This window comes from Neomonachus schauinslandi, chromosome 3 (assembly GCF_002201575.2).
Source record: "Neomonachus schauinslandi chromosome 3, ASM220157v2, whole genome shotgun sequence".
Classification (NCBI taxonomy): Eukaryota; Metazoa; Chordata; class Mammalia; order Carnivora; family Phocidae; genus Neomonachus; species Neomonachus schauinslandi.
Genome location: NC_058405.1, coordinates 131353443 through 131373151, shown reverse-complemented (window position 1 = coordinate 131373151; position 19709 = coordinate 131353443). Strand labels below are relative to the sequence as shown.

At 36.5% G+C, this 19709-nt stretch overlaps 1 protein-coding gene across 1 annotated transcript in view; it reads left to right on the top strand.

Moving 5' to 3' along the window:
• FASTKD1 (FAST kinase domains 1) overlaps positions 1 to 15535 on the top strand; it is a gene marked incomplete at its 5' end in the record, with an annotated part of 43214 nt that extends 27679 nt beyond the window's left edge. The window contains 8 exons of the mRNA XM_021703063.1: positions 1382 to 1868; positions 3118 to 3232; positions 5172 to 5300; positions 6565 to 6696; positions 7058 to 7171; positions 13189 to 13327; positions 14193 to 14307; positions 15265 to 15535. Coding sequence (XP_021558738.1) covers positions 1382 to 1868; positions 3118 to 3232; positions 5172 to 5300; positions 6565 to 6696; positions 7058 to 7171; positions 13189 to 13327; positions 14193 to 14307; positions 15265 to 15360 — 1327 coding nt within the window. The remainder of the gene's footprint in view (positions 1 to 1381; positions 1869 to 3117; positions 3233 to 5171; positions 5301 to 6564; positions 6697 to 7057; positions 7172 to 13188; positions 13328 to 14192; positions 14308 to 15264) is intronic.
• Positions 15536 to 19709: the final 4174 nt, after the last annotated feature.

Here is a 19709-nt window from a genome sequence, read left to right as displayed (position 1 = left end):
TGTGCATTCTCTCTGTCAAATAAATAAATAAAATCTTCAAAAAAAATTTTTTTAAATGAAGTATAGTTGCCATTTGCTCACATTTTAGATTCTTTTTTTTTTTGAAGATTTTATTTATTCATGAGAGACAGAGAGAGAGAGAGAAGGCAAAGGCAGAGGGAGAAGCGGGCTCCCTGTGGAGCAGGGAGCCCGATGTGGGACTCGATCCCAGGACCCCAGGATCATGAGCTGAGCCGAAGGCAGATGCTTAACTGACTGAGCCACCCAGGCGCCCTTTAGATTATTTTCTTAGTCTGGTTTCCTAGACAGGGACTGACCATGTCAAATGATGTAATTACTTTTTAAGTTTAGTAAGTAAAGGAGAATGCCTGTGTCGATGGACCCTTACTAGCATTGCTATTATGATTATTTTAATATGCTAATTTAATATTTTAAAAAGGAACTCAACAACTTCATTTTAATTTACATTTGATTTTTTCTAGTACTTCTAAGCCAAAAGATTCTTTAAAAGCTCCCAACTGTTGAATCACAGATCTGTACCTCTGAAACAAATAATGCAATATATGTTAAGGAAAAAAAAAAAAGAAGAAGATAGCAGGAGGGGAAGAATGAAGGGGGGGAAATCAGAGGGGGAGACGAACCATGAGAGACAATGGACTCTGAAAAACAAACTGAGGGTTCTAGAGGGGAGGGGGGTGGGAGGATGGGTTAGCCTGGTGTTGGGTATTAAAGAGGGCACGTTCTGCATGGAGCACTGGGTGTTATACACAATGAATGGTGGAACACTACATCAAAAGCTAATGATGTAATGTATGGTGATTAACATAACAATAAAAAATTAAAAAATAATAATAAAAGAAAAAATAAAAGCTCCCAACTTTTAATTTGTAATTTAACAACTGCTGTCCTGGTGGCTGGACTCTTACTTTGGGGGTGGGACTGTTACCATGGGAATTTGGGAAAAGAGGAGCGAGAAGGGAACTAGTGTCACTGAGTGATCACTGTATGGCAGGGCCTATACTAGGTCATACCAGCTCCTAACAGGTCATATCAAACACTCAGCCCAAAATCTGTCTCTAGCAACAGCACTGGAAACATTGTTTTGACCCTGATCTTTGGTATGTTAGGGACTGTGGTTTCATTTTTGCATGAAATATTTGAGATGTGCCTTAGAAAATCTTAAGACTTCTCGTGGTAGTCCTTTGTGGACCTGTCATCTTTGAATTTATCTAATCCTTCTTAAATTAACTTGTATTTTTACACCTACCACACCTGTTAATTATAATAATAATTATGTATTCAGACTTTAAGTACTTTTCGTTTTGTTGCTGATTTATTAATTTTGATCTTTTCATTTTCATTTTCTCCCCCTTCCTTATAGATATTTGAAAATTAGTGTTATACCTAGTGAGATTTCCATCCTGGTCTATGCTCTGTCCATTCTTCCATCTCCTCACCTAGATGAAGTGGGGATATCTCGAATTGAAGCCATTTTACCGCAGTGTGACCTAAATGACCTGAATGGTTTTGCTACATCTGTTTTAAGATGGATTCATTATGATCACAAATATCTGGATAATACCACTGGGAAACAACTGAAACTGCTTCAAAAACTAGATCACTATGGTCTTCAGAGACTACGAAAATACAACAATTTGAATCTTTTAAGGGAAGAACTTAAATCTTTAAGAGGAGACTGGTTTGCTGAGTCACTTCTTGAAGAAACAGCTGGTACTTTACACCGTTTGATGGATGAAATTAATTACAAAAATGTTGCAGAGATTGCATCTTTTATTGCTAGAACTAACTACCTCAGTACTTTGCTACTTGATAGGATAGCCTCAGTGGTTGTTCAGCAGATTGAAAAGGTGAAATTGAGTTTTAAATAGTTGTCAACTTCTAAAAGCATAAATATTTATCATAAGTACTTTGAGAACTTAATTGGAATTGGAATTTTATTATTTTTTATTTTTTAAAAGATTTTGTTTATTTGGGAGAGAGAGCGCGCATGCGAACTTGAGCAGGGGTGGGTGGGGGAAGGGCAGAGGGAGGGACCAGCAGACTCTCAGCTGAGCAGGGAGCCCAACACTGGGCTGGATTTCAGGACCCTGAAATCATGACCTTAGCTGAGGGCAGATGCTTAACTGACTGAGCCACCCAGGCACCCCTGGAATTTGAATTTTAAAAATTCAATTCTAGCGTCTGGTTCAGCAATTTGTTTCTCTAAAGTTGTTTCCTCCAGCAGTGTAGATCTGGGGAGTATAGCAGTCATCTTTTGGTTCACTATGATATTTTTAAGATCTGTAGTCAAAATTTATTGTCTAGAAAGAAATACTTAAAACAATACTGTTTTAAGAAAATGAAGTATGAATGATTTTTGTTTTATTTTCTATAATCCTATGGTACTACTTTTATCTTTAAAAACAACTACATTCAAAAGTGTGAAAAATGAGGAAAACATAAGGTGTACACTGACTTCTATATTCTTAAATTGTCAGTGTGTCTTCTTACAAATTTATTTCTGGCTTACTCCTAAAATGTTGCTTTTTGGATTATGTAGGAAGAAATTCGCTTATTAAATCTATATCGGGATAAGGCTTTTACTTAGGAGACAGTATTTCTCCCAAAATAAAATAAAAATCTGTCCTACTTGTTTAGCATAGTACTTGGCAGTCATTAAGTTTTAGATGAATGAGTGAATAATGAAATTTTAAAAATGAATGAAAGAAAAATGAATGAAAGAAAAATGATTATAAACTAACTTCCTTAATTACATTATATGATGAGTCTATAAAATGCACTGAGATCATGGAAATTAGTAATACTATTTCCTATTCATTTTAATGATTAATGAATTCTGGAACAGGATTTTACACCTAACAAAAATAATTTGCAGATTATCTGATTTTTTTCTGCATTGATACTTAGAGTTACTAGAAACTAGTGGTGGGACTAAATAGATTATAGCAGGGTGGAAAAAGTAATAAGTAGTGATGCATTTATCATTTTACTTCTAGGCATGTTAGAAAAAGATTTCTACCGAAAATAATAATTAGGTTAAATTTTTGTTTTATTTTACTGAAGTTTAAACTATAACATTTTGTTGTGTTTATACAGATCCACCCTTTTGTGATCCTTGGTATTATTCTTCCATTTAGCGTCTTGAACTATGATCCACCTCAAAATGATGAATTTTTCAGGATTTGCATTCAATACCTGAATTCTTACTTAAGTAGGTATATTGTTCGGTAATACATTGAGTAAGTAGGTTGGAGAATACCATTGCCAACTGTGGTAAGAGAGAGCTCTCATTTAAGGGGTAACTATAAGAGCCATGAGTTCTAGACCTAAAAAAAGTTGTACCCATTTTTGAAACATTTTTATTATGAAAAATATCAAGCTTAAGGAAAAAATGGAAAGAATCAAAGAGTGCCTGTATACTCACTGGGCAGACTTAGTAATTGTTAACATTTTATCCTATTTGCTTTACTGTTTCTCTTGCTCTCTTATTTTTTTCGGAACTATTTCACAGTAAGTTGTAGGCATCATGACCCTTCACCCCTAATTGCTTAGGCGTATGCCTCCTAAGAATAATGACCTCTTATATCACCACAATACTATTATGACACCTGAGAAAATTAATAGTCCCTAATATCTAATACACAGTCCATGTTTAAATCTCCCTCATTCGTCTCAAAAATGGTTATTTTGGACCCAGCATCCACTCACTGCATTAGGTTGATACCTCTTTGGTCTTTTATAGTCTAAATACTGGTTGTTGTTTTTTTTCCTTACCCCTGCCATTGACTGACACCATGATATGATAACCATGTCTGATACTACTTTGTGAATAGACAAGTAAAATGGGCTGCTGTGATATGTTTATATTTAGTCATGAATGGGCGTATGCATGTGTGGCATTCATGTATACCTCTTTTTAGTAACATAATTATGTAGAAAGAGGAGATTTGAAACTGAGACTTAGTATGCTCTCCTGGTTGTTCAGTCTTGTGCCAACAACCAGAAGGAAATGAAAGCACATCTTTTTTTAAAAAATAAAGAGTTTAAGAGAAGAAAGGTTGAGAAATACAGCTTTGATTTTTTTTTTTTAAACCTTACCAAGAGAATGTTTGGAAAATTCTTGGATACCTTTATAAGTAAAATTTTAAGTAATGGCATAATAATTTTATTTTGAATAAATATTAGATTTGACAGGTCACTATTAACCTCATTTATGATTTGATCTTGATTTATTAAATAAACTCAGCAAACAATCCAAAAGGAAAGATTTAACATCTTTTTTGTCCTTTCTAAGAATATTGTTGCCAGTAGGGACCCCTTCCTTCTCATCAGAAATGTCTCTTGGACGAGGCAAATCAGCTAAATAACCTCAATCTTGTACTCTGGGACATGTGCCATGCTGTTGGGTGACAGGTAAGGGAGGAGGTGCTATTTGAAACTTGAGCTTCATATGTGTCTACACTCAGCCCGGATATTTGAGATCCCTAACAGCAGCACAGAATAGTAGTCCAGGCTCCGGAGCTGGGCTCTCAGGGTTAAACTTCACTGCCACTTGCTAACTGTGTGACTGTAGGCAAGTCGTTTAACTTCTCTGTGCCCCTGTACACTTATTTACAAAGCGGAGATAATAATTATTCCTGCTGTATACTGAAATGAGATTTCAATGAGTTAATATATGTAAAGAGCTTAGAATGATACCGAACACATTCTGAGCACTATTATATTGTTATCATCAATACATAGAGAGTCAGACCACTTATTACATACACTACTGACCTTTTGTTTTGAGTTCTTTCTCTTTACAAAGCAATTTTTGAAACTTCTTATGAAGTAAAATAATAATATAGGAATATTTACATATCCTTAGCATGTAGTATGAATTTATATAAATTGAATCACCCAAGGAGTCAATACCCAGGTGAAGAAACAGTATTACCACAGTGTTCTTCTCTCCTGTCCCCCTTTCCTACTCTACTCCCACCCAAAGGTAAGCACTTCACTACTATCCTGACTTGTAACAGTATAGATTAGCTTTGTCAAGGCTGTGTTTGTATCATTATTTTAAAACCCAGCTTGACCTGAATAAAGTGTGTGCATGTATATGTGAGGTGGCTGTACATTATAATTTTTTTATCTTAATTTTGTTTTAGGTGGATTGGATCCTTTCATGTTAGTGTTTCTTGGTTACTCTTTGGCCACACTTGGATATTTTCCGGAAGATCTGCTGAAGGCAATTTTTAACATCAAATTCTTAGCCAAAATGGATTCTCAACTTGAATGTGTGTATCTACATTTTTTAATTTTAATTTTAATTTTTTTAATGATTTTATTTATTCATTTGAGAGAGAGAGGAAGCACAAGCAGAGGGAGGGGCAGAGGGAGAGAGAGAGAGAGGGAGAAGCAGGCTCCCCGCTGAGAAGGGAGCCTGATGTGGGGTTCAATCCCAGGACCCTGGGATCATGACCTGAGCTGAAGGCTGATGCTTAACCTACTGAGCCACCCATGTGGCCCTGTATCTACATTTTAATTTATTAAACTATTACCTATACTTTATATCCAAGTTTCAACTCTACCTATACTAAAGCATTTAAATGTTAACATATTTTTTTTTCTGTTTATGAAAGTATTTTCTTCTTACGGAAAATTTGGAAAACAGGGAAGTATAAAATAGAAGATAAAAGATTACTCATAATCTTACTACCAAGTGAAACTACCACTTTTAATAATATTTTGGAGTGTATCTTTCTTTTCTGTCTCTCTCCTGCTCTTCTGTGTATGTTTATATATCTATATGTATTTTATTTTTTTTAAAGATTTTATTTATTTATTTATTTGAGAGAGAGGATAAGAGGAGAGAGAGAGCACATGAGGGGGGGAGGGTCAGAAGGAGAAGCAGACTCCCTGCTGAGCAGGGAGCCTGATGCGGGACTCGATCCTGGGACTCCAGGATCATGACCTGAGCCGAAGGCAGTTGCTCAACCAACTGAGCCACCCAGGCGCCCCTCTATATGTATTTTAAAACAAAATTTGGATTATAGTATATTCACTTTTATATGTTGCCTTTTGTCATTGAACTGTATTTTGAACAGTTTTGCATGCCATTAAATATTTTTTGGTATCATGATTGTTTTAGTGTTTATGTAATCGGCTATCATAGGAATGTAATAACATTTGTTATCATGTAGGTTGTTTCCAATTCTTCATTATAAATAATGATTATTATACATGAATCATTGACCTCATCTTTGTTTCTTTAGGATAGATACCTAAATGTGAAATATTAGATCAATGAAAATTCTTTGGTGGTATTTTAAAAAATGTAGTTGTAATATTCATGATTAGTGATAACGACATAGGAGTTAGTCCTAATCTTGCCACTGAATAATTTAAAAATATAAAGCATGTGTGTGCAAATGAAACAATTTTATAAGGTGAGAATAAAAGTACTAACAAATAATGGGGATAAATGAATGTGAAAAAAATGGATTGTCTTTGTTAGGTCCAACCTGTCAAAATCAATTAATATTTTGTTTTTGATTTCAGTTTTATGTTCATCTCTAAATATGAAGGTCCAGTTTCGTCTTATGGAATTAAATAGAGCAGTCTGCTTGGAGTGCCCTGAGTATCAGATTCCGTGGTTTCATGACCGCTTCTGTCAACAACAGTATAATAAAGGTTTGCCTTGTCTTTGGGTCAGACAGCAAAATTTAATTCCCAAGTGAATTATTAGTTAGCACCTTGTTAAGCCCAACCGTGACACCAGAGTTACCGAGAGTGCCATGACCTGTTTGATAGAACCATTTTATAGGTGAGATTTGTGTTATAAGAATTTCTTAATATTTAGGACACTAAACCTCTCTGGTAGAGAGCACAGAACTTGTATCGTTCTGAATTTAATACCATTGCATGTGCTATTATATCGAAGCTCTTGTTGAAAATATTAATCTTGATTTTTCGGTTTGTAGAATTGGGTTGATTTTCATTTGAAACTGATGAACTTATTTTAAGTGACCTAATTATTTTTATTTTCATAAAGATATTGGCAGCATGAATGGAGCACAACAGCAGATTTATAAAATGTTAGCAGAGGTGCTGGGAGGAACCAATTGTGTAAAAGCCTCAGTTCTTACACCTTATTACCACAGAATAGGTGAGTCTGTGGTAGGTTATTAGGTACTCTCAGAAGACTAAACTAATTAAAGTAGAATCATCTCATCAAATGGAAATTTCCAAACAGACCGAAATAGAAGAGTGCAATGATTCCTCAAGTTCCCATGGGCCAGCTTTGATAACCATCAGCATTTTGGTTTTTTTGTTTTAATTTTTTACCAATCTTTCACCAATTCTAAGTAAAACTGATTCAGATTTACTGAACATTTCTAGATCTTCAAAAGTTTTTTTCCTCTCCACTAAGTACCCTAAAGTCAGGGAAATGACTTAGCATCTTTTCATTGTTTTATGTCAAAAACAAAGTTGGATTATCCACCTGGATGAAGATTTCCATAGGTTTGTGCTCAACTCTAAATAAACTCATTAACCTTCTCAGTTGTCTAGTTGTAGAAGGCATTCTGATTTGGTAGTGGGTGACATAAAATTAGTAGGCTATCTGATAAATTGGATGGCAACATAAGATTTAAAAAAAAATAGCTAAATTCAAGTGGTGGACTTAAAGGAAAAGATGAAATTTTAAGAGAACATAAACTTTCTAAATTTAGGTTTAGAAAACATCTGCATACATACAGGATGTTATATGGGATTATAAGCCTGATATTAACTAATACTGTAAATGGTTGCCAAAAATCAAATACTATTTTAACCTATGTTATTAATAATAATAAGAAAGCTGGTAGTACCACTGTATTCTGTCCTTCAGACGTTTCTTAGTATTCTTTTTTTTGAGTGTTGCATTTTGTGAGAGACAGTGACAAATGGGGCCTGGAAACAAAGGAGTCTAGAAATCCTGTCTTAGAACTACAGAAGACGGGAACTGCACAGATTTCAATCCTTCAGCAAGTTCCTCAACCTCTGAATATTATTAGTTTCTTCATCTGTAAATGGGGATAATAATACCCGCTTAACAGGGCTAACTGATATATTGTATGAAAAACATTTAGCACTGCCCTTGGAACATAGTGAGGGCTCAATAAATTTTATTTAAAAAAAAAAGCTAGGAATGTTTAATTTGAAAACTGGAAAAGTTGTGGTGAGCATAACTTATAATGTTTGAAGGATTAGTATGTGAAAGAAGAATTAGATATCTATTTCAGGATAAAAGTATGGTAAAAAGTAAAGGAATCATTTTAAGTCAATAAAAGGAGAATTTTATGAGAGATTTGTCAAAAAATGAAATAATGGGCTGCCTTGTGAAGAAAAAATGTTTAGGCAGAAGCTGGATGATCAGATTGTGTGTTCAGAAGACTGAACCAAATTAGTCATTTATACCCCCATCTTGCACTACAAAACACATTTTCTCAGTTGTTTGGTTTTACGTTAGGATTTCATTTGTCTATGAGTGACAGAAATCCACAAATAACACGAACTTAATAAAGTTTATTTCCTTCTCCCATACGCATAGGGTATCCAGGGCTGGGATGCCAGTTCCACAAGCCTTAAAGATCAAGATCCTTCTATTTTATTTTTTAAATATTTTATTTATTTATTTGTCAGAGAGAGAGAGAGAGAGAGTGTACAAGCAGGGGGAGGGGCAGGCAGAGGGAGAAGCAGGCTCCCTGCTGAGCAAGGACCCTGATTCAGGACTCGATCCCAGGACTCCAGGATCATGACCTGAGCTGAAGGCAGATGTTTAACTGGCTAAGCCACCCAGGCGTCCCAAGATCCTTCTATTTTATTATAAACTACAACCTCAACATATAGGTAGCTTCCACTTTATGGTCCAAAATGGCTCCTTCTGCTTTAGCCAACACATCTACAATCTAAGCAGAAGGTGCAGGGAAGGAAATGGAAGGGTGTCCTTTTAAGCACAGTTCCTTGAAGTTGCACATACCATTTTTAATTATACCATATGGCCATACTTGGCTATGAGTGAGTTTAGGAAATGTTTTCATTCTGGGTGGCCATGAAACCAGCTAAGAATTAGGAATTCTATTATTAAAAATGAAGGGAAGTATTAGATATTGGGGGACAACTTGAACTCTCTGTAAGAGGGTCGTTTTAAAATATTGATATAGATCTTCCTTGACTTACCATGGGATTATATCTCAATAAACCCATTGTAAGTTGAAAATATTGAAGTCAAAATGCATTTAGGGGCATCTAGGTGGCTCAGTCAGTTAAGTGTCCAACTCTTTTTTTTTTTTTTTAATGTTTTTTTTTTAATTTATTTATTCATGAGGGTCAGAGAGAGAGAGAGAGAGAGGCAGAGGCAGAGGGAGAAGCAGGCTCCCCGCCTAGCAGGGAGCCCGATGCGGGACTCGATCCCAGGACCCCGGGATCATGACCCGAGCCGGAGGCAGACGCCCAACCATCTGAGCCACCCAGGCGCCCGTTAAGTGTCCAACTCTTGATTTTGGCTCAGATCATGATCTCAGTGTTGTGAGATCAAGCCCCTCCTGTGGGTCTGTGCTGGGTGTGGAGCCTGCTTGAGATTCTCTCTCACTCTCTCCCTCTGCCCCCCTCCATCCCCCACTTGCACCCTGCTCTTGCACACTCTCTCTAAAAAAAGAAAAAAATGCATTTAATACACCCCTAACATGCTGAACTTCATAGCTTGGCCTAGCCTACCTTAAATGTGCCCAGAACACTTACATTAGCCTACAGTTGAGCAAAATCATCTACAACAAAGCTTGTTTTACAATAAGGTGTTGAATCATCTCATGTAATTTATTGAAAACCGTACTGAAAGTGAAAAGCAATTGTTCTAAGTTTTTTATCCTCACTACTGCTGCCCAAGCATCAAAAGAGATCCAAATTCAAAATCTGAAGTATGGTTTCTATTGAATGCATATCACTTTGGTACCATTGTAAAGTTGAAAAATCATAGGTTGGGGACCATCCGTATACTGTTAATCTGTACTATTTAAAATATATCTGTATTTTAAAATATACTCCTGTAAAAATAATGCTCACAGAAGGAAACGCACTAAAATATGAATATGAAAATGGTCTGTAATTCCATCTCATAATTTAAAATTATTGAGCACCAACTTTGTGACAGGCACTGTGGCCGGCTCTTTATTCCTGTTATTTCATTTTATTCTTTTTGTTTTGTTTTTGTTAATGTTTCTTTCAAACTATAAATAGTCCTATCTGTGTAAAACATTTGGAAAATACAGAAAAAAAAATCACGCATAACAAATCATGCATAACGTGTAATTAGTACTGAAACTAAGATTACTCTGTCCCAAGACCATTGTATTTCCAATTCATATTTGTACCTCCTGTTGTCAAGAGGCTTATTTTTATGTGAAATATATATAAATCATTAAAAAAATATTTAATTGGTAATATTTATGTACATGGATTAGCATAATTAAGACAGTATAATAGTATAATTAATAACTATGGGCTAGGGGCGCCTGGGTGGCTCAGTCGTTAAGCATCTGCCTTCGGCTCAGGTCATGATCCCAGGGTCCTGGGATCAAGCCCCTCACTGGGCTTCCTGCTCGTTGGGAGGCCTGCTTCTCTGTCTCCCACTCCCCCTGCTTGTGTTCCCTCTCTTGCTATGTCCCTTTCTCTCTCTGTCAAATAAATAAATAAAATCTTTAAAAATAAATAAATAAATAAATAACTATGGGCTAGAAGCATTGCTTAAGGTTTTAAAAAAAATTCAGTTAAAAAAAATCACAGGATACCTACTTATAGAAAAACCAGAAAGGACAGATAACAAAAGAGAAATTATCATGATATGACCATTGTTTACTTTTGCTGTCTGTTTTTGTAACTGACTTGTTTGAAACCAAAAATAACTTATACTATAATGTTTGTAGCTATGTTTATATATTGCAAATATTTTTCTGTGCCCAGAAATATACATTATTTTTAGTGACTGCATACGTATTTCATTGAATTGAGTAAATGATGGTTTATTTAATCCTTAGGGCTTTTTGTAGGTACATGCATCTGTCAAACAGTGCTGCAATTTTCATATAACAACAGCAATAGAAAATGATATACCTACATACTGTTTATTATGTGTTAGACATTGTTTTAAGTGTTTTATATATACTAAACTTATTATGCCCCTACCAGGTACATAAATTATTCTATTTCATAGATAAGGAAATTGAGGCTGAGACATTATTGTTTGCCCAAGGTTATATAGTTGACAAATGGTGGAGCCAGTATTTGACCTAGGCATTCTAGCTCCAGAATTCATTCTCTCAATGAGAGAACTATATTTCACGTTTGATAATTAGCTCGAAGCTGCTTCAGTGCCCCAGTTTCCCTTATGTATAAAAAGCAGATAATTAAACCTACTCTTCCCTTTTCATTTGTTGTTTCTTTTTTCATTTGTCCTTTTTGTCTTGGTTTAAATACTTTTACGGGCGCCTGGGTGGCTCAGTTGGTTAAGCGACTGCCTTCAGCTCAGGTCATGATCCTGGAGTCCTGGGATCGAGTCCCGCATCGGGCTCCCTGCTCGGCAGGGAGCCTGCTTCTCCCTCTGACCCTCCTCCCTCTCATGTGTTCTCTCTCATTCTCTCTCTCTCAAAAAAATAAATAAAATCTTAAAAAAAAAATACTTTTACAGTTGTTTTTATTACAGAAAAATTTCAAACATATACAAAAAATAGAATAGTATGATGAACTCCCATACAGCATCACCAGTTGTCAACTCACCAGAGTCCCACCTGATCCTTTTCAAGCAAATCACACATATCTTAAAATGTTTATCTAAAAAGATACATAACTACAGTACCATTATTATCACCCCACCGCCATTCATAAAAATTTCTTAATATCACATAGCTTGTCAATGTTCGAATGTCCCAATTGTCTTTTATATGTTTTATTTTAGTTTATTTGTTAAAATTGGGGTCCAGACATTACATTTGGTTGATAGGCCTTTTTAAGTTCTACCTCTTTCTTTTCCCCTTACAATTTATTTATTGAAAAAAAATTTTTTTTTCACATTCTAGACTTTTCAGTTATACCTCTGTTGTATCTCTCTCTCTCTTTTTTTTTTTAACCTCTGTTGTATCTCTTAACCTGCTCCTGCATCCCTTGTTTTCCTGTAAGTCACTCCTTAGATCTAGAGGCTTGATTAGATTCAGGTTAAATTCAGGTTGGGTTTTTTTGTTTGTTTGTTTTGCCCAGACTATTTCATAGTCGTATGTACTTCTTATTGTATCATATCAGAAGACATATAGTGCTGGTTGTCTTATTTTTGTTATATTAAAGATTTACCAGCTCATCCATTAGAAAGTTCTCCTATCAGTTTTTCACCTACAGATTTTATCAGTCATTAAAATTATTGTCTAAATCCATTATTCATTAGGGGTGGTAAAGTAGTGATTTTTTTTTTTAAAGATTTTATTTATTTGACAGAGAGAGACACAGCGAGAGAGGGAACACAAGCAGGGGGAGTGGGAGAGGAAGAAGTAGGCTTCCACGGAGCAGGGATCCCGATGCGGGGCTCGATCCCAGGACCCCGGGATCATGACCTGAGCCGAAGGCAGACTCTTAACGACTGAGCCACCCAGGCGCCCCTAAAGTAGTGATATTCAACATCTATCATTTTTTCTGCATTAGCTGGAATTTGTCTAAAAAGAACTTTCCCATACCAACTATTTAGTTACTCTTATGTACAGTTCATACAGGAAAGACAGGATACATGTTTGAATATTTGCCCTTACTAGTTTTCAGATGAGTAGGTTCAGCTTCCTCCAAATGCTACCAAGAGATTTAAGAGGATTAAAATAAAACTCTTAATGTTATTTGACCTATGCCAGCACTAAATATAACTCCGTACTAAATACAGTTTAGTAATACTTGCTGGTTGATTTTTATTGATTGATTTTCAAAGAGAGGTGCCATTGGACCAGATCTTATAAAACAAGTTGGATAATTAGGGAGCTGTACATCATTCTTTCATATGTGTGTGTGTGTGTATACATGTATATTGCTATATATATACAAATTTAAAATATATCTTAAACTTTTACCTGTAAGAATTTACTTAATTCATACTGTTGATTCCTGAACTTACAGATTTTGAGTGTATCTTGGATAAAAGAAAAAAAGCTCTTCCATATGGAAGCCACAATATAACTTTGGGAAAACTGCCAGAAATGCACTGGGAATCAAATACCCAAATAACTGGATCAAGACTGCCACCAGGAGCTGAAAGGTAACTTATTTCTTAGTTTCAGATTTTGTTAAACGTTAAGTTTGGCCTAATTTAATGAACTCCGTTATCAAGGATCAGTTGTAGGAGAATCTGCTTCTCATTTATCTCCTGCATTCTGCCTCTGTGCCTTTGCTTTTCCTCTGCCTTCAGCATTTATGTCTGTCCTTTACTGTCCAATGCCTGGCAGTCTAACTAAAGTGCTAACCTTCTCATTGTCCTCAGTGGAAGCAAATAGTATCTGCTTTGGAGCTCCCCTACCTCTCCGCTTATCCAGTAGCACTTAACTTCTTCCTACACTGTATTGCAGTTACTTAATATGTATCCCATGTTGTTAGACTATAAGCTATTGTCTATGTTTGTATCCCTCACAGTGCCTTCCATATGGTAGTTGCATGGTAAATATATATTGGACAAGGAAACGAAAACATGGAGATTTTTACTCTAATTTGGTGTAAATTATAATGAATAGGCTTACTTGTCATCAATTACTAATTTAAGTAGAAAAATAGAATACTCATTTATATTCATTTGTTTTTTGTATAAATTAATTTATAAAGATGCAACTTTTTTTCTCCACTTTTTTTTTTTTTTTAAGATTTTATTTATTTATTTGACAGAGAGAGACATAGCGAGAGAGGGAACACAAGCAGGGGGAGTGGGAGAGGGAGAAGCAGACCTCCTGTGGAGCAGGGAGCCCGATGCAGGGCTCAATCCCAGGACCCTGGGATCATGACCTGAGCCGAAGGCAGACGCTTAACGACTGAGCCACCCAGGCGCCCATAAAGATGCAACTTTGTTCCTGAGAGGCTTGTAATTATTGTTTCTCGTTTTGATTTCAGAAGCAAATTTTTTTTATCTTCTGTAGGATTGCTCTGGAATTTTTGGATTCAAGAGCTTTTTGTAGAAACATCCCTCACTTGAAAGGAAAATCTGCTATGAAAAAACGACAGTTGGAAATTTTGGGCTATCATGTAATTCAGGTATGAAATACTCATGTAATTTAGCCTCTAAAAAACCCCCCAGGGAACTGGCTGTACATATGTTTCCTTTTTTAAAAATTGGAGTATAATTAACATACAGTGTTTCAGGTATCCAACATAATGGTTCAACAATTCTCTACATTACTCAGTGTTCACCACGATTAAGTGTAGTGATCATCTGTCACCATTTTTTCAGTCTTATGGACTACATTCCCTATGCTCTACTTTTTATCTCTGTGACTTATTTTGTAAGTGGAACTTTGTACCTCTTAATCCTTTTTATCTATTTCACCCATTCCCCCTCTAGCCCCTGACAACCACAGGCCTGTTCTCTGTATTTAAGTCTGTTTTTTTGGTCTTTTTCTTTGTTCATTTGTTTTGTTTCTTAACCACATATGAATGAAGACATATGGTATTTGTCTTTCTCTGTCTGACTTAATTTAACTTAGCATTATACCTTCTAGGTCCAACCAGTATGTGTTCCCTTTTAATGTGAAAGTTCTAGAATTACCTTTTTTTAATATTAAAAAAAGTTATATTAAAATATCTCTGGAACAGAACATCCTTCATTTTTCTTGAATAGTAAATAAAAATCATTTTATTTTATTCTCTCTAGAAGATCTATTGGTTTTTTTATTTATCTTATGAGAGGCACTGTGGAGATGGGTAGAGATACAAGAGAAAAAGGCTAGTATATGTATGTTGGAAAGGTAATAGGAAGAATGTCTACTGTTGGTATTGTAGGAACAGGAGGATTAAAGGAACTGTAAGGAAGAAGTAGGTCTCTGGGCTTTACCAGGAAGAAGGACCGACTTGGCTTCTAAAAATCGTTTATGTTTATGTAAACTAATTTCACAGGTTCCTACAGCTCGGCTCAGTGGTGCTTACAAGTCTTCCCTGATGTCTTTTTGTTGTTGCTTTAAAATTTCCATTCAAACTACATGGCTTATTTTACAGATCCCGCATTTTGAATGGAACTCTATGGCATTGTCAACAAAGGAAGCTCGGATGGACTACCTGAGAGAACGTATATTTGGAGAAGGCAAATCATGATTGTAGTTTTTATTTAAAATTAGTGACGATGGTGTGTCACAACTGAACTTATTTTAATTAAGTGGCCTGACTCAATGAAAAAATAATAGTACAGAATTGATTGATTTGAAGGTCAGTTGAATACCTATTAAAATAAACAGACATTTTAATTTCTCCAGTATTTCTTTTTTTTTTTTTTTTTTTTTTAAAGATTTTATTTATTTATTTATTTGAGAGAGAGAAAGAGCACAATAGGGGGGAGCAGGAGAGGGAGAAGCAGACTCCCTGCTGAGCAGGGAGCCCGATGCGGGACTCGATCCCGGGACTCCAGGATCATGACCTGAGCCGAAGGCAGTCGCTTAACCAACTGAGCCACCCAGGCGCCCTCTCCAGTATTTCTTTACTATCTGGTTGGGAAATTGTATAAAATTCTTAATATAAAGGACTTGTAGCTTTTAAGAAAGTTAAATAGTTTATAATTCATTCTTTGTCTACTAAGTGCCAGAAAGTGTTTTAGATGCTGGGGATATAGCAGTGAATGTAGCGTATTTGCCATGGGTAGAGTCAAACAAAATAAATGAATAAATTACATTATACCATAGATGATATAAGTGATATGGAGAAAGATTTGGGGGAGAGGGGATAGGAATATTTTGGGTAGGTATAATTTTAAATAGGGTGATCTGAGGACTCACTAAGGTGGTATTTGAGTAAAGACTTAAGGAGGTGAGGCTAACTGGCAGTAGAGTATTCCAGGCAGAGAGACCAATAGGTACAAAGATCCTGAGGTAGGAATATGCCTGGCATATTTGAGAATAACAAGGAATCCTCTGTGGCTAGAGCAGAACAAGTAGGAGGTTGAGGGTAGAAGTGTAATAGGAGAAAAGGTAAAATAGAGTCAAATACATATGACCTGACCTCATGGCTATGGTGAGTGAGATAAGCAGCCATTGGACAGTTTCTATAAAGGAATGATAAGAACCCATGTTTTAATTGAATCACTTGGGCTACTCTGTTGAGATGGGAAAAGACTGCAGTGAGGCAAGTGTATAAGCAGGGAAACCCATTAGAAGATCATTGCAATAATCCAGACAAAATATAGATGGTTGGTGGGGCGCCTGGCTGGCTCAGTCAGTAGAACATACAACTCTGTATCTCAGGGTCTTGAGTTCAAGCCCCACATTGGGCATGGAGCCTACTTAAAATAAATAAGTAAAAAATAGATGGTTGGCTTAGAGTAGTAGCTGTGGAAGTAATGAGAAGTGCTCAGATTTTTTTGATGTATTTTGAAGGCAGAGGCAACAAAATTTGCTCACTGATTGGATATGAAGTATGAGGGAAAGGAGTCAAGGATAATTCTAAGTTTTTGTCCTTAGCAACTAAAAGGATGTTATTGCTATTGACTGAGATGGGAAAGTCTACGGGAGGAAGAAGTAGGAGGTGCAGTGGGTGGGGAGGATCATGAGTTTGGTTTTAGACATGTTGAGTTTTTGATGCCTTTTTATTTTTTTTAAAGATTTTATTTATTTGTCAGAGAGAGAGTGTGTATGTGTGCACAAGCAGGGGGAGTGGCAGGCAGAGGAAGCAGCAGGCTCCTTGCTAAGCAAGGGCCCTGATGCAGGACTCGATCCCGGGACTCCAGGATCATGACCTGAGCTGAAGGCAGACGCTTAACCGACTGAGCCACCCAGGCGTCCCTGTGATGCCTTTTAAACATCTTAAGTGGAGATATCAAATAGGCATTCTAATGAGTTTGGAGAAGGCAGAGGTCCAGGGCCAGATATAAATTTGGAAGTTGTCAGCAGTATTTAATGTGATGAAAGTAGATGAAATCACTAAAATGTGATTAGAGGAGAGTGTGAATGGAGGAGAAGTCTGAGGACTCAGCTCCAGGTGCCCCAGCATGAGGTCAAGAAGAAGAGAAATGAGCAAAGGAGGCTGGGCAGGGGTGGCCAGTGAGGTAGGAGGGAAAGTCATAGGTAGTGATACTTCCTAGAAGCCAAGTCGAGAAAGCATTTCAAGGAGGAGGAGGTGAGCAGTTGTATCAGTTACTGCTGATGGCTCAGGTAAAGTGAGGACTGGGAAATGTCCATTAAATTTAGCAACATGAAGATCATTGGTAACCTTGAAAAGAGGAGTTTTGGGAAAGGGGTATGTGTGAAAGCCTGACTGGTTTAATAGAAAGTGGGAGGAGACAGGTTTTGTTTTGTTTTGTTTTTTAAATAAATGGAAGAAAAGATATGGAGTGGGAAATGGACTGATCTTGACCTGGTCTGATCCTACCCATGATGGGGGAATAATGATTTTCTCTTGTCTTACAACACATTTATTCAATAAAATAGTTACTAAGGGTCTACTATGTGATATAATCCCTAACCTTTCTTCCAATAGTGATGTATTTGTGCTGGGCAGAAAGCCATGTTGTAACTATCCTCAGGCCACCTGGTGGGAATGTAGGTAATTAGCATCTGAAACTTGCTGTCTTCTGACTTCATGACCATCTAAGTTCATTTAAGCTGGTAGCCAGAGTGCCTTGAGTCTTTTTTTTTTTTAAAGATTTTATTTATTTATTTGAGAGAGAGAGAATGAGAGAGAGAGCGCGAGAGGGAAGAGGGTCAGAGGGAGAAGCAGACCCCCTGCTGAGCAGGGAGCCCGATGCGGGACTCGATCCCGGGACTCCAGGATCATGACCTGAGCCGAAGGCAGTCGCTTAACCAACTGAGCCACCCAGGCACCCTTGAGTCTTAAGCATAGCTATAAAACGTGTCCTGCATAGATTTTGGTCTGTTGATATTTGATTTAGGTTTAGTTGAAGTACTTGTTCAAAATATTGTTACTTCGTGGGATGCCTGCATTGCTCATTTGGTTAAGTGTCTGCCTTCGGCTCAGGTCATGATCCCAGGGTCCTGGGATTGAGCCCCGCATCGGGCTCCCTGCTCAGCTGGGAGCCTGCTTCTCCCTCTGCCTGCCACTCCCCCTGCTTGTGAGCACTCTCGCTCTCTCTCTCAAATAAATAAAATCTTAAAAAAAAAAAAAATCATTACTTTGCATGATGTGAAATCCAATACATAATTGTTTTGCAACATGTAAACTTCACAGAACCTTTTGTGAAAAACAGGATCAAAACAGTAAGCAAATGAAAGATGTCTCCCCTAACCATTCTCCCTCATTTTGGATTTCCTTATGATATTCATTTGTATTAGCTGAAATGCTAAATTCTAAGTGTTTGTCTTCTATATTCATGAATGTGTTCTCTTTCCCAAGCAAATTATGAGAAATAAACCCTGAATAGGTTAAAATATTTTACTCAGCAACTTTTAGAATAAAATTAGACCGATGAGGATTATAAATTGTTTCCTTTGGATATAAATGAAAACCCAGTTATAGTATACTTTGAATACATGGAAATCTTGATTAAATGACCCTGTTGTACCTTTCACTTACTGTTACACATACTCTGATGTCTCATGTACCACATCTCTTAGTGGTCTTCCTCTAGGCTGCCTGATTCAAATGGTTTTCTTTATATATATACTCTTATATTTTGTGTTTGATGGTTTTTCTATTCACATAACTGGAGTTGTTAAAAGCATTTTTTTAAAGCATTCTTTTTTTCATTGAAATATAATTAACATACCATAAAATCCACCCTTTTAAAAATATACAATGCAGTGGTTTCTAAAATATTCACTTTTGTGCAACCATTACCACTATTTGATTCTAGAACATTTTCATCATTGCAAAGTATTATTTTTACAGTTTAATCTCATGTCTGTATAGATCAGCACTCTCTGCCCAATAGTAACCACTCTCTTGCTTTTATAGTAAGCACTTCCTGTAACAGTTTTTATCACTCAGGTTTGCATCTCTATAGACACCATAATTTGCACCTCCCCCGCTTTTAAGTGTGTCTTAATCTATAAGCATCTCCCACCATCCCTTTCTCTTCCAGTTTTTCTGCTGAACAACCTGTGGAGTTTCCCACCCTCAGGATTTGTTGATTGTATAATCGTGGTATAGTCTAGAGCAGTATTTGTCAATACAGAAAAGTACCCAGGATTCTACTTCAGAGATCCAAAGTAAAACTGGTTTTTATTGGATGTTTCCATAGAGACAATAAAGCTGTATGAACACTCACCTGTTCTTTATGAAATTGCTTGAACACTCCAAATTAGTTCCAAGTCAGGTTTCTCAGAAAATAAGATGTGTAACGATAGAAGTCAAACATGTCTATGAAAGCATGTGAAACCCATTAGTGATGCTTAGTTGATGATTGCAGAGTTGAATGTGATGGTTGTGGACAGACCGAGGTGTCAACTTAGTGTGTACACTAAGAACGACATCTTGAATATGGTGTTTTACATCCCAGA